General features: G+C 35.5%; 2 protein-coding genes across 2 annotated transcripts; one reads left to right on the top strand and one right to left on the bottom strand.

Moving 5' to 3' along the window:
* The first annotated feature begins 664 nt into the window (after positions 1 to 664).
* Positions 665 to 7,417, top strand: LOC128246781 (uncharacterized). The gene is made up of 4 exons (XM_052965217.1): positions 665 to 868; positions 5,833 to 5,971; positions 6,619 to 6,779; positions 7,063 to 7,417. The coding sequence occupies exons 1-4, from the start codon at positions 802 to 804 to the stop codon at positions 7,350 to 7,352; spliced, it is 657 nt and encodes a 218-aa protein (XP_052821177.1). The 5' UTR covers positions 665 to 801; the 3' UTR covers positions 7,353 to 7,417.
* A 139-nt stretch (positions 7,418 to 7,556) lies between these two features.
* On the bottom strand, positions 7,557 to 16,227 carry LOC128246784 (uncharacterized). Its single transcript, XM_052965223.1, has 8 exons — positions 16,176 to 16,227; positions 15,906 to 16,004; positions 14,071 to 14,289; positions 13,632 to 13,772; positions 12,949 to 13,116; positions 11,563 to 11,732; positions 10,927 to 11,109; positions 7,557 to 10,656 (listed from the first exon to the last, which is right to left on the bottom strand). The coding sequence occupies exons 4-8, from the start codon at positions 13,699 to 13,701 to the stop codon at positions 10,630 to 10,632; spliced, it is 618 nt and encodes a 205-aa protein (XP_052821183.1). The 5' UTR covers positions 13,702 to 13,772; positions 14,071 to 14,289; positions 15,906 to 16,004; positions 16,176 to 16,227; the 3' UTR covers positions 7,557 to 10,629.
* Positions 16,228 to 16,320: the final 93 nt, after the last annotated feature.

The raw sequence follows: 16,320 nt of genomic DNA, 5'->3' as shown, positions 1-16,320 counted from the left end.
ATTAAATAGTTAATCTGGTTAAATATGACAAACATAGTAAAATATCTAATTCCGATGTTCGCGACACCATCTGGTATCTTGTCCTTTCGAAGTAGATTATCGATAGTATATATTATTCATTCAGAATTAATAGGTTTAGTAATATTTATTTACTTTGTAGAATCGTTAATAATATTAACGATTCAATAAATGTAGATCTGGGTTTCATTTCATACACCTATGTATATTTCTAAAAGGTTTAATAAATAACAAAATTTGTTTTTTAAACTTGACATTTGTCATACGTTGATGCCAATGTATTGTAATACTGTTTATACTTTTATTGAGAATAACAAAGACACATTTTCACGGTGTAAATGACATATTTTACTACACTACAATCTAAACTAGCATTGGTTATTTTTCGAACGAGTCAACAATCTTTTTCTGCTGGAATCATTCGAGGCTCGGTCGAAATTAAACGGGGTGTATGTTTAAACTTTTGGCTACTGAGTTTGTTTCTGTAGTTTTTTTCACATAAATATTGGCGTCGGTGTGGTAACATATGTCTCTATGTTCAATACAATCAATTGCATTCTATTTATGAGACTGCTGAATATCATAATCCAGTCGTTTTCGTGCAAATAAGGTTTTATGGCTCTAATTACTTTTTGTTAGTTTTTTTAGTGGATTGTCTGCTCGGTTAACTTTGTTTATCTGTCAAGGATATATTCAGTTCAGTTTTAAACTTCGAATATCAAAAGTTGAAAATAAACATAGAGCTTGGTTTATATTTTCAATAGGTGTGAAAATTAACAAACAATGAAAATTCATGGAATTAAAAGCATTTTTGTCGGTTTTATGACCTTCAGCATGATTGGTTTCTCAGGTTTGTTTATGTTTTCATGATTGTTTAACCTTGTTTTACTTTCAATATAACCGTTATTTAAGTATGTTAAGCTTGACATTTTTAAAATCAGATGTTCTTGAAATACAACATATATATCTTTCAGTCCCAAAGCTTTATAACAGCATTTTTATATACATTTCTTAAGATTAACTTTGGTAAGTTTAAAGAATCAAAATGAATCATCGTTATCTTCCTTGTTTCATATTTTCTGAAAACGTTGTATTTAGGTCATCATTGGGTATGATGAATCACAAGTTGTTTATTTACTGTAACCTTAAAGAATCGCATTTATGCAATAGGCATAAACTAACAAGTAATACCCTCGACAATTAAAGGTTTAAGCCTAGTTCAATTTTACTCCAAAGCATAGGTACAAATTACAAAAGAAACAACGATATAGTGACACCGTACACAAGTCAAATACACATCGGGGAAAAGTACACAAGCAAAGGGACAAAATATACACGGCATAAAAAATAGGGACATAGTTCACAAGACACAAACACATAGTTGAAAAGTACCAAGGGCACGAATATATAGGAACCAAGTACTCAAGGCACAAACAAATCGTGAAAAAGTACACAAGACATTAATACATAGGGACAAAGTACACAAGGCACAGATACATAGGGACAAAATACACAAGGCACAAATACATAGGGACAAAGTACGCAAGGCATGTGTACAAAGGAACAAAGTATACAAGGGCACAAATACAAAGGTGCAAGGTACACAAGACACAAACACATAGGGACAAAGTACATAAGGCATAAACACATAGGGACAAAGTACACAAGACACAAACACATAGGGAAAAAGTACACAAGGCATTAATACATAGGGACAACGTACACAAGGCACAAATACATAGGGACAAAATACACAAGGCACAAATACATAGGGACAAAGTACGCAAGGCATGTGTACAAAGGAACAAAGTATACAAGGGCAAAAATACAAGGGGCAAGATACAAAAGGCTTTAACACACAGGGTCAAACTACACAAGTCACAAACACATAGGGACAAAGTACACAAGACACAAACACATAGGGACAAAGTACACATGGCACAAAACATAGGGACAAAGTACACAAGGCATTAACACATAGGGAACAAGTACACAAGGAACAAATACATAGGGACAAAGTACACAAGGCACAAATGCATATGGACAAAGTACACAAGACACAACACATAGGGACAAAAACACAAGGTACAATTACATAGGGACAAAGAACACAAGGCACAAACATATAAGGACAAAGCACACAAGGCACATCACATAGAGACAAAGGACACACGAAATTAACACATAGGGACAAAATAACCAGACACATAGGGACAAAGAACATAAGACACAAATACATAGGGACAAAGTACACAATGAACAAATACATACGGAAAAAGAACACAAGACACAAATGCATAGGGACAAAGTACATAAGACAGAAATACATAGGGACAAAGTACACAAGGCACAATTACATAGGGACAAATTACACATGGCACAAATACATAGGGATCAAGAACACAAGGCACAAAGACAAAACACATTGGGACAAAGTACACAAGGCAGTTACACATAGGGACAAAGTACACCAGGCATTATAACGTAGGGTCAAACGCAAGGAACAAAAACATAGGGACAAAGTACACAAGGCACAAATTCACAGGGACAAAGTACACAAGGCACAACACTTAGGGACAATAACACAAGGTAGAATTGCATAGGGACAAAGTACACAAGGCACAAACACATAGGGACAAAGCAAACAAGGCACAACACATAGGGACAAAGTACACGAGGCACAAATACATCGGGACAAAGTACACAATGCCCAAATATATTGAGACAAAGTACACAAGGAACAAATACATAGGGACAAAGTACACAAGGAACAAATACATTCAGGGGTGTAGAAATTGATTTAAGTATCAGGGAATATCCCAAAAGTAGGCCTGGGAGGTCTGTGTGTCCTCCCACAGATAGGGTGAATTTAAGCCTCTTTTAACCAAAATTTATAGTCTTTGGTGCATGTTTTTTTTTTTAACATGGAACCTTTACATAAATGTAATTGAATATGATACTGAATCTAAGTACTCCCCCCACCAGTGAGGGCTAATTAATTAAACAAATTACTATAGTACACTTACTACACACGGTGCAATAACATACTGTGAAAATGCACAAATCTCAATGGCATAGGGACAAAATGTTCAAGGTAAGAGTTGCGAAAAAGGTACACAAGGCACTAGCACATGTCGAAAACACAAAGGCGCAAACATATAGGAGAAAATCGCTGAATACTCTAATTCATACGGACAAAGTAACCTAGGCACAAGCACATGTGGAAAAAAGTCCATAAGACAAAGACACTTGTAGGTAAAGGGACGTTTGAACGAAGAACACAATACACAAGCATAAAAGGATAGTTACAAGGCACTTTCACATGGTGACTTAATGTTCAATCACTATGAGACACTGTTCACAAGAAACAAGCATACAGTACACAATTCACAAATACATACACATAAAGAACTCAAGGCATACTCAAAGGAGTAAAACATAAATAATAAGCGCAGGGTGATCAAGTACACACTAGCAAAGCACATTCGGACATAGTATTGCAACAAAGTACCAAAGGCACAAGCATAAAGTAACAAAGAACACAAGCCATAAACATATATGAACAAGTACCCAAAACACAAGTATATAGGAACAAAGTACCCAAGGCACAAGCATATAGAAACAAACTACCAAAGGCACAACCAGATAGAAACAAGGTACCCAAGACACAATCATATAGAAACAAATTACCAAAAGCACAAGCATATAGGAACAAGGTACCCAAGGCACAAGCATATAGGATCAAAGTACACAAGACACAATCATATATGAACAAAGTACGAAGGGCATAGGTATATAGAAACAAAGTACCAAAGGCACAAGCATATAAGAACAAATTAACCAAGGCACACTCATATATGAACAGAGCACGAAGGGCACAGGTATATAGAAACAAAGTACCAAAGGCACAAGCATATAAGAACAAATTAACCAAGGCACACTCATATAGAAACAAAGTACCAAAGGCACAAGCGTATAAGAAAAAAATACCCAAGGCACAACCATATATCAACAAGGAACCCAAGGCACAATCATATTGGAACAAGGTACCCAAGACACAAGCATATAGGAACAAAGTACCCAAGGCACAAGCATATAAGAACAAAGTACAGCAAACACAAGCTATTAGGAACTAAGTACCCAAGACACGACCATATTGGAACAAAGTACCCAAAGCACAACCATATATGAACACAATACCAAAGGCACAAGCATATAAGAACAAAGTACCCAAGCAAGGCATAAGCATATAGGAACAAAGTGCCCAAGGCAAACTTATATATGAACAAAGTACCCAAGGCACAAGCAAATAGGAACAAAGTACACAAGACACAATCATATATGAACAAAGTACCAAGGGCACAGGCATATATGAACAAGGTACCCAAGACACAGGCATTTGTGGACAAAGTACAAAGACACAAGCATATAGGCATAAAGTACCAAAGGCACAAGCATATAGGAACAAAGTACCCAAGACACAAGTATATATGAAAAGTGTACTAAAAGCACAAGCATATATGAACAAAGCACACAAGACACAAGCATATAGGAACAAAGTACTCAAGACACAAGCATATAGGAACAAAGTACCCAAGACACAAGCATATAGGAACAAAGTACTCAAGACACAAGCATATAGGAACAAAGTACCCAAGACACAAGCATATAGGAACAAAGTACCCAAGACACAAGCATATAGGAACAAAGTACCCAAGACACAAGCATATAGGAACAAAGTACCCAAGACAATCGCATATATGAACAAAGTACTCAAGACACAAGCATATAGGAACAAAGTACCCAAGACACAAGCATATAGGAACAAAGTACCCAAGACACAAGCATATAGGAACAAAGTACCCAAGACACCAGTATATATGAACAAAGTACTCAAGACACAAGCATATAGGAACATAGTACCCAAGACACATGCATATAGTAACAAAGAACACAATGAACTAGTACATAGTAACAAAGAACACAATAAACTAGCACAATAGGATGGGCTACAAATAGCAGAAGAAACAAACACATGGGGACAATGTACACAAATCGCATCTAATCGGGGGCAAAGTACATAACATAAAAATACACAGGGGCAAAGAACCAAAAGGCAAACTTGCATGGAGACAAAGTACAAAAAGCACAAACACATAACTACAGATTGCAAAAGGCAAGAACATGGACAATGTACACCTGTCAAATTTACATGGGGACATGGCCCAAGTACAAAAGACACATTGGCACGGAGACAAACTAGGCAAGGCGGAAGTACATAGGGACAAGGTACACATGACACCACTTCTTACGGGTGCAATACATACGATACTGTCACAAAGGCCTGAAGTACACAAGACACATGCACACTGTAACAAAATGCAAAGAGCACAGTCAGATAAGGACAATGTACGGAACAAAAAATCATTAGGTGATAAGGTACACAATGCACAAGCACATGTGTATAGTGTAGACAAGCACAATCGCATTGGTACGATGAACACAAGGTATAGTTTAGACCACATTGGTATAGTTTAGACAAGCACACTCACATAAGGATACAGCACACACAACAAAGGCACATGCGTAAAATGTAGACAAGTACAACCGCAAGTGTTACAAGTGTTGGAACTAAAGGCATAACAACACAGATGTAAATAAAAAGTTTACATTTGTATGGTGATAGTTTTCTGAAATTTAGAAAAAGTAATTGTATCCAAATGAAGAAGTGGTATGAAAATATTTATTGTTTATGTGTTAACATTGATACAATCGACCCTTTTAAGTCTGAATATGACTAACATAACATTGAAGGAAGCCTTGCGCCAGAAAAGATTTGTTCCACTGTCCAGAATATCGAAGAAGCTTTCCAGAAGTCAGCATGCAAGCCGATTGGATATATTACAATGTTAACCTGGATCGTTCAACAAACAGATATAAAAGAAATGTGCACGTAAGATGGCTTCTAGAGCTATTCACAACAATATACTGTTGATTTTTTTTAAATAATCAATTGTATTATTACTTCGGAACAAATACGTTATCAAATGACTCACGTGTAGGGTATAGAATCATTTCAGTCGACAGTGAGATATTTGAAAACTGCTGTCAATATATAAAATTGTTAAGCATAAGGCGGTGTGAAATTGGTATATCGATATTAACATTAAATTCAATAGACATAATTTTTAAATACCAAATACAGAATGACAAGACAGTTCTTTAATCAGCTCGACTAAATCATTCTAAGTCCAAATATTAAGCAGGCTCGTCAATAAGGTCGACAGTTCGCTCTAGAGTCAAATTTCGAATGTCTAGTTGGCTTTTCATTCACCATTAGAAACGACAAAGTTGAAATGCTAGCCGTATGATACGCAAGCTGGAGCAATGGAATGTGAGATTTTAAATGTCGAGTGGAATAAAGGCCAAGCTCACCATTTGAAATTTCTGACGAGCCAAATCAATGTTCGGACATTGTCGTATAGAATATCGAGTATTTTATTCTGAAGGATCAGCCAACATCATGCGAAATTATTATTTTCCATATTACTTTATGTTTAAAACAATTATTACACCGTTCATTTGTTATTTAATTTACAGACAATTAAAAGTGTTGCTGAATTGCGTTGCTCAATCAATTTTTGGATGGAGTGAGCTTGAGAAAATAGAGCTGTGTGTCCTGCACATGCGTACTGCACTTCGAAACAAACGTGTGGACTCAATGTTCGCAACATTGCCCTTTAGATGGGAGTCCTGTGAAAGTAAGCTTCATAATGTTTTAGCGTGTCCGATTCGTTTTGGTTTTCCATTTTCTTAAGTTGCTACCATGACATCATCACCTATTATTGACTTATCTAATTTATTATGCTAACAGCCTGAACTACTTTTATCGCCTTATTTTAAAAGGGTTTCAACGACAAAATCACATATTCGTTAAAAATGGATGTATATGTAGCTGGCACTGTCATTGTGCCTTCGAATAATCAGGAATGGAAAAAATGTAAATAATTCGCCAATATTATAAAATGGCTATTACTATTCCAGGGGTATGGTGTCAAATCCGGCGCGAATACACAGATGATCAATTCAGGTGTATTGTAAGGTGCCTTCAAATACCCGCAGCTAAAGTTATTGGAGGAAGTCTTGCTTTAATATGCCTTGTTTTGTTTTGTCTTACCGCCGTTCGATTATTGCCCACGTTTAATGCCGAAACCTTTATGGCCTGTTTTATATTTTTGGGCGTAGTTTTACAAGACTACTTTAATGCAATCGTGTTATATTTGATTCCAGCAGCTACTAAAGCAAGAGCTGCACATTACTGCAATTGCTGTTAAATATAGAGCAGTGTTTAATGAATGTGGTGAATAATATGATGAAAACTACAATTACAAACCTGGATTTCAAATATAAACCATATTTAGATGCACAAGGTATAAGCCCAAGTGATTCAGAATGAGAACTGTTTTTATCCATTTTTGTATCAAACAGTATAACATGACTATGCAAGTTGGGTACCGCCTTGGAATGATCATCAAAATGTACTATAAGGCGTTTGGTCTGGCGTTTTTAACTGTTAAATCTAGGGCACTGAATGAGAGTTCTCACTTCAATAAGAAACTATTCATGTTTGATGATTGGAGATGAACAGCAAATCTAAATCATGGAAGAAATCGGTTGATTGCAGTAAAGCAAACTCGCTCTGAAAATTTGCCTCAAGAAACCAGTAATTGGTTGTAAACATAACTTATTCTGAAACGGGCCCTAAGAATTAAGTTGATACTAGTAAAAATCACTTGTTCTGAAACAGGTCCTAACTCGTTCTGTAAACGGGCCCAGAGGTTATGAAACTATGATAAGTACTCCGTCTTCAAACCTTTGTTCTCAAGCTCTTGATGTGTAATTAATATGTTGATATGACCTAACCAACTTTATTTAATAAACAAACACTACGGCAACTCTCTTCAAATGCAAACAACTTGAAATTGCTTATAAGGTTAAACATAACAGCCGCAAACAGAGTTTGAGAAAGGAGCATGTTTAAAAGCTTGTTAACCACATGTTTATTTATCAAATGTGGGTGATTAGTCAAAACAGTCTGCAGTTGGGACATTATTAACTTTAGTGGAAAGCAATATTCGCCTCCCATTTCCTGATATTCGTCATTACAAACCTCATCCCGGCCTTTAGTTAAATGCTTCAAAGGGCAGAACAGAATGTTATCTCGTGTGTGTAGGAGTATTCACTAAACCTGATGTTTTAATAATTGTAGCGGTTTCTGGTGGACCATTTCAAGGTTGAGTACAATGTCTACCAATGTAAATGAATTTCCACGGTCAATCGATTATAAGAATGATTTTTAGTTTAAAGTAGTCATCACATTTTCTAGAACAAAGCTTAAATTATTTTCACTATAATCTACATATACACGGTTTATTGTATTAAATGTTCTTTGTTTTCGGTGTCATGTCGGTCAAGCACGGTTGGGGTTATTATCAGACGGTCATATGTATAGACCATTCCTGTATGTCATTAACCGTATTTATTTTTGTTCTTACCATTCGCAAGTCACTGGCTACTTTACACATGTAACAATAAGTGGAATGAGACAAAAGACCCATTTTGAATGTCATGGAACGTCATAGGCAGACATGGGATCGAGCTCTTGACACTGTGATTGTAAGTCCAGTGGACAAATCTATTTTGCTTTAAAGGCTTGGTGTAACTAGAGCAACACAAATAGGAAAATACATACAAAAACTACCATACAGTAGTTTTTCTGTAATTTTACGATCGCTCATAGATAAGGGCATGGAAAGGGAAACGTTAAATAATTTTATTTCCAATTGAATTATATTTGGATGCTGAAATGATGTTATATAGTCTACTGAATACGTTGACGAATCGAGTTTTTTAACGAGATACTAGGGATATAGCATGCCCATTATGGAAAACAAGGCAGCTACCACAACTGAAATTGTTTTTTGAAAATGTTAATGTCGACATTATACCGAAAATAATATTAAAATATTATTTTTTGTGTCTTATATGACTGTAAAATAGGCCAGCTTACTCCAATATCAATTGAAATAAAGAACCTCATGCAAACGGCGATTAGTATATCAATATTTGATTTTCAGTCATGTGTTAATGGGATCACCAACAAATGTTATCGTCAATGAATCGATGAAATGTAAAGCTATTTCTCACAACTAATGTTTTAAATGTAAGTCAGGCATGTGATGAATAAAATGTGTTTTAATGTCAATTACCGCATGATCAATGTTCGTCCTATTGAAAGAAGGAAGATATTATATTAATACTGAACAGGACTATGAACATATTTCAAAATGCATATCTGGATACTGGCATATTTTATAAGGTATTGCGAAGGTTTTGGTATGTTTTATATATTTTCTTATAACATATTTATTTGATGTTTGCACGTTTAATGATACTTAATTGCACTTTTTATTGCTTTGTAAATATTTGTATAAAACTGTTTTGTAATTGATACGAGCACTTTTGAATAAGTCGTTACTTTAATTAAACATTTTTCAAAATTTAACACTTAAGCTTTACTTTTGAAAAATAGGGTTGCTGTTTTCTACATGTGAATCCTAGTGTGTTTGATTTGATTTATATTTTATAATTTATGATATGTTCAGGTAAGCCGATAATTGGTCCGTTGACCATCATTTCTACATGCAGAGACTGCATCGTTTTCAATGCAGAAGATACACTTGAAAAAGTATTCTGCGATACAGACGAAGATTATAACGATATCAATGTCATGTTTAAAATCGGACAAAATATATTTGGTTCAGAAAGAAGGTTTCCGAAACAATTTGGTTTGAATTCATCTATCAGACCAACTGATGCGTTCCATCTCCTAGATATCATGTGCACTGTCGTTGGAATATACCGGAACATGACTGTGGAAGCTAAAATCTATGTAGTCGGTAAAATATTTGTATTTATATGTATTCATTCGCGTCATTTCAAAAAGAATAGGTGTGACGAAAGATCTCGTTGTCCATTGTCAAAAGGTCAAGATTAATGTGACATGTTTCAGCTTCAAATCTTGGATTTACACCAGAATGTACAGCTTTGCTTTACAATGCGCACCTTAAGGTACACAATACACCAGTATGTACAGCTTTACTTTACAATGAGCACCTTAAGGTACACAATACACCAGTATGTACAGCTTTGCTTCACAATGAGTACCTTAAGGTACACAATACACCAGTATGTACAGCTTTGCTTTACAATGCGCACCTTAAGGTACACAATACACCAGTATGTACAGCTTTGCTTTACAATGAGCACCTTAAGGTACACAATACACCAGTATGTACAGCTTTACTTTACAATGAGCACCTTAAGGTACACAATACACCAGTATGTACAGCTTTGCTTTACAGATTGTGAATTCAAGGTTTCCGTCTATTGTCAAATTTCGAACCCATCCCCTGTTTGTAAATAACGTGTACACATGGCCACTGTCGAGGCATGGACATATGTATGGCAAAAATATTGTGACTTTCTTGTTGACAAATTCATCCGGCTGGATAATTGTTACGTTAATATTTGATCCATCATCCGTAAAATTTACGTCGTCAAGAAAAAGGTCCAAGTCTGTAAGAACAATAAAACACATGTTGGAATATGTTTACCATTCTTATTCTTCTCAAATAACTCGACTTTAAATATCTTATAAAAAGAAATACAACTGTGAACATTTCTTGAATTTTGAAAAAGAAAATCCGAGACAAACAATCATATTTCATTTCTCATAATTTAATTATTTAACTGAAAGCAAGATCCCGATTTTTTATGTTAGAAATTATTATTTTAAGTAGCCAAAACGCAAATAAACCGATTTTACATCGTTTATTTATTCCATACCAAAAAACTTTTTGCAAGTTGAACGTTGTTCTGTTCCCTATCAAAACATTCTGTGAACGGACATTCTTCTAATGGGCTTCTCTCTGTAGTTACACTTTCTGCGATTTGATTCCCTCCCGACCTACTTCCTGTTTTTGTCGGATTGTTACGCAATGTTTTTCTTATATGTGTCAAAAGACACTCCTGTAATGAAAATAGTTTTTTGTTTTAAACATACAGTATGAAAAAACCATTACAGTTAAACTTTTTAAATAACCCCAGCAACCAAGAACGTACTATTACTAACATTTCAAACGGTTGCATACTTACATTAGACAACTAAATCACATAAACGAAGAAATAAAACAGTTCCTTTCAAGAAACATTTTTCTGCAAAAAATGTGCCACTTAAACAATGGCAAACAATAGGTTTGTTGTGTATTGATGAAGCTGGGAACCCACAAACAATCTGTCTCTAAAATGTCTTAGTTATACATTTGGTTGCTCCATGTCGGCTTGTCTGTCATTTGCATTGTATTAATAATCCGTTCGATCAGTTGATCATCGGATATTTTTAATAACACAAACGGTGAAACGACTAGATAATGGAGTTGGGTATTTAAATTTTACTGCAAGCCTTCATTAAAATGTACTTACTTCAGGAGGATCAAACTCATTGTAGGTTGTCCATGCACGGTTAATGTTGCAACATCCGTAGTGGGAAGGATGCGTCTTTGTCACAATATTGTTTTTGCAACACAGCTCCTTTGATCTGTTGATGACCTTGTTTTCACAACATTCTTCGGCCTTCAGAATGTAAGGTGTATCTGAAAGCATTCAATTGTTAAACGCGATGCAATTTATATACCTGTTATCTTGTTATACGTTTAATAATGCATACCATTGTGTAATATTCCTCTCAAACGGCCGATATATTTAACTTAGTTTTTTCTCCGGATCCTAAATTCGAGGACTTGTGACGACCGACCCTAAATCTAAGTCGCTTTTATTGCCCTCTCTTTTAACATCGTTTTTTTTACAAATCTTGACGACTAGAGTGAAAACAAATCGCCCATGTGTTTCGCTTTCCTTTATGTTAAAATATACGTGGAACAAATGCGATGAATACTTGTTATAGTACTTGTTATAGCGATGAATATAGAAATATACGTAAAGTGCATTCACGATTGGATATAAACGAAGATACAAATTGATGATAAACATTATTTAATTTTACAGACAAAAGTCAAGCCTTCCCTCCTTCATGATATTTTTCAGAAGTTTGCTGTCACTTTTTCTTTTTATGTCTACTGTACTGTAATGTCCGAGACAAAAAGCCCAAAACGTACTTTTGCTAGGGGGATACTCAGGCTTTGTGCCATCTAAGGCAGCGATAAAATCGTGTACATGTTTTGATGAAGTCATGTAGATGCATGTATGGTGTGTTTGTGTTTACGCTTTTGTCGTTTGGACCCATAGCTTATGCCTCTAAATAGGGTTTATTTATTATTGTTTGCCTACGGAGCTTAATTTCGTTGTATATTTGTGACTGGATAACACTTGACACAGACCCTGTGTACAAGTATTACAAATGAATGTATAACGTCAATAATTCTGAAATATGAATAGGGGATACTAGCTTGTTTCAGTGTAAGATCGTGACCAAGTGATCATCAAAATATATAGTTCACGAGTGACGTTGCCACTGACGTACTTAATTTTGGTGTTCACGATGTTAGATATATTGCTATCTTACACTGACACAAACACTATTTTTTATTATAATAATTGGATTAAAAAGGCATTTCAATACACAATATTTGAAAAACGCGGAAATGACGTCGTAGAAATTGGGTCCAAACCCGCTGTGCGCTGATGTTTGACTTTGAACTGAGAGCGGGCTTGAATTTCAAAACAGTGAACATTATCAAATTGATATTTTCACTGTAGTTATATCACTGATAATTCTCTATAAACCACCAGAAAGCATAAAATAAACTTAATTAATGTTAAATTGAAATATAAACACTACGTAATTCTTACGTCCTTGACAACATCTCTGATCACCGTTGAAAATAGTGTTGTTGCAGCATGTTTGGCTTGTCTTTGTCCCACAACATTCCATAGTATTCCATTTGCTCTTTTCAAATTGAGGAACAACACCGTCACAGCAGTAGATGTAATAAAATGGACTTTGCGTTGTGATAAAAGCTGCAATCAGATGGAATGCTAATCATTAAATATTGTTTTGCATTGGACCATTAAGAATATATGTAGATAAAGGAAAGTTCACAACATGTACGAGTATCTTTTGGCTTAACATTTGAAAAAAAAAACTTATTGATATATTTGTTTTTATTAAATTACAAAATACATAAAACCATTTATGACATACTCCAGTGATCCCTATTGGAACATTTTTGTGAATAAAACTATTCGATAATTGAAGTTGAAATACATTTATAACGTACCACTCTATGCCTAGCCCAACCCACATACTAAAATTGTCATTATCAAAATCAGAGTAAAAGTTGAAAATAAAACACCAAACTGTTCCATTTCAAACTTCATGCTTTATTGTAGGTGGATCATCAAATTCCCCTAACTACACTTTATACACATATATTTAATTTTAGAACAACGTTCAAAATTGCCTCCCCTTCCCGAGAAGTTTCATCCCTCAGATACAAAACTCCTGCCTCAGCCGTATATTTAAGAATGCTTACCACTCCCACATAAGTTGATGCCTTGCTGGACAACAATGTGAGAGCCATTCTTTAGACGTATCAGTTGCATAAGATATGAATTATATATGCCATCATCGTGACATAAGTATTGCCCTGGTCCCGGTTTTGCTATTATAAGACCTGAAATGAACAGTAAGAAGATCATTGTGTAATCCCTTCAATAACAATAAGACACTTCATTTGGTTTGCTTTTGCCGTTTGGTTGAAAACAAGAGTAACTGTGATGGTGATACAGCTATTAATAATAAAACGGAAATTACAGTGACTACAAAGACGTAACACAAACTTTATGAGAGACACCCAACAACACAAACGTCATAGAAATACAATGCACACACATCAAAATAGCAGTATTAATAAATATTCAAGTAAGTGCATTTAACTGGATCGAGAACAGGATATTAATATTACAGCCTACCGGTTTGTGTGCAGCAAACATAACTGCTTGGGTCATATTCTGCTTCTTGTCCGTTTGGTCCTGTGCATTGACGTAATCTATGTATTCCGGCATTCCTATCCACCAGTTCTGTTCCGCGGCACACCTGAGCCGTACCAACCTTGCGATCGACCACGACACAATTGCAACACTCTTGCAATCTGCGTTTGTACAACCGCTCCTTATCACCACGACAGCATCCTATTAGTTGCAATTAAAATCACGTCTTAAGTAAGCCAAAATGGGTGTATATATATTTATTTAAAATAACATTTTTCTAATATTGCACCGGGAGAAGTCCGAATAGTCGTTTAAGTTTAATTCCTTTATAAAAGGTATTGCAAATTATAAGTTTTGATGTAGGGATTCGTGCTATATTTCTTGGAAAGAAGACTAGTCAATTATTTTGATTTTGTAATCATCTTGAGTGTTATAGTGAAACCGGAATAATTCTTACTGTCATCATTCTCCTTTATATGAAACTGGATCATCATCATTATCATCATTAACATCATCATCATCATCATCATCATCATCATCATCATCATCATCATCATCATCATCATCATCATCATCATCATCATCATCATCATCATCATCATCATCATCATCATCACCACCACCACCACCATCACCACCATCACCACCACCACCATCATCATCATCATCATCATCATCATCATCATCATCATCATCATCATCATCATCATCATCATCATCCTGATTCATCACCTTCATCATTATTGATCATCATCGTCATCGTCGTCGTCGTCGACGTCATCATTATCATCTTTATCATCATCATCATCATAATCATATTCATATTCATATTCATCATCGTGAACATCAATAAGAATATGATTAATAACAAGAAATGTTTGTCAAACATTATGCCCCTCTGAGCGCCATGTTGTCAGGATTATATGAACAATTGAATGAAATATGCATGGACCGAAATGACAGCTGATTTGTCACTGACATATGATGCCGTTGAGGCAGTTTTATGATTATGACCATTCAAAGTGTGAGGATAGAGTGTGTTATGACCATGACCTTTGACTCTATGACCTCAAAGTCCATAGGAGTCATCAGCTGGCCCCAAAAAAACTAAATGTCAAGTTTGAGGGCCATGGGTGCAGGCATTGTCAAGTTATCACACAGAAACGCTGTTTTCGTTTAAAAAACCCTTAAATCATAAGGGGTCATCTACAGGTCAGACGCAACTCTAAATAAAGTTTGAGGGCCATGGGCGCATGCATTGTCAAGTTGTCACTCGAAACATTTTCGCATTCAAGGTCATTGTGAACTTGACCTTTGACCCGATGACTCCTAAAATCAATTGTGGAGTTATCACTTGGACAAACTTTTACCATTAAAGGTCACTGTGACCTTGACCTTAGGGTTGATGACCCCCAAAAACAATAGAGGTCATCTACTGGTCAGGCCCAATCTCCAAGTCAAGTATGAGGGACATGGGTGGAGGCATTGTGGAGTTATCATCACTCGGACTAGCATTTACCATTCAAGGTCACTGTGACCTTGACCTTTGACCTGATAAGCCCTAAAATCAATAGTGGTCATCAACTAGTAAGGCCCAACCTTCATGTCAAGTTTGATGGCCATACGTCTAGGAATTGTTGAGACAAGCTTTGGTTAACCGACGGACTGACCGACCGACCGACCGACCGACATGTACAAAGCAATATACCCCTCTTCTTCGAAGGGGGAGCATAATAACAGCGTAATATAAATGAAATAACACTGCTAGGACAAAATCGTGTGGTTGAGCTACGAAAATAACACTTTTTAAACCTTACCTTGAAAACATCCAAACTCGTGTCCGCCTATGAACCTTGCATGAGGAAGGCTTCCGCAGCAGATTTTTGTATTTGAATTTAGTTGTGTTTGACCACAGACTTAAAAAGAAAGTTAAAAAATATGACCATTTTAGCATGTTCGTCATAGTATCATCTTTAAATATCAAACACAATGAAGTTAGTAAAAACAAATCATATTGAATAATTTTCAGTCAGTTTTTGACATTTCTTTACTGCAACATAAAATTAATATTAACAAAATATCCTCACCAGTCGCATTTACTGCCGCTCCAGTGCATGTAACAAGTATCCTGAAATATAAGTCAACTCATTCACCTTATAACAAAACAAGCTGAATGCTCGCTGTTCACTGTGTTATGAAGTTTACATCTCAATGGGTTATTCAAACCACTGA

This window comes from Mya arenaria, chromosome 9 (assembly GCF_026914265.1).
Source record: "Mya arenaria isolate MELC-2E11 chromosome 9, ASM2691426v1".
NCBI lineage: Eukaryota > Metazoa > Mollusca > Bivalvia > Myida > Myidae > Mya > Mya arenaria.
This window is presented reverse-complemented; position numbering and strand designations above follow the sequence as displayed.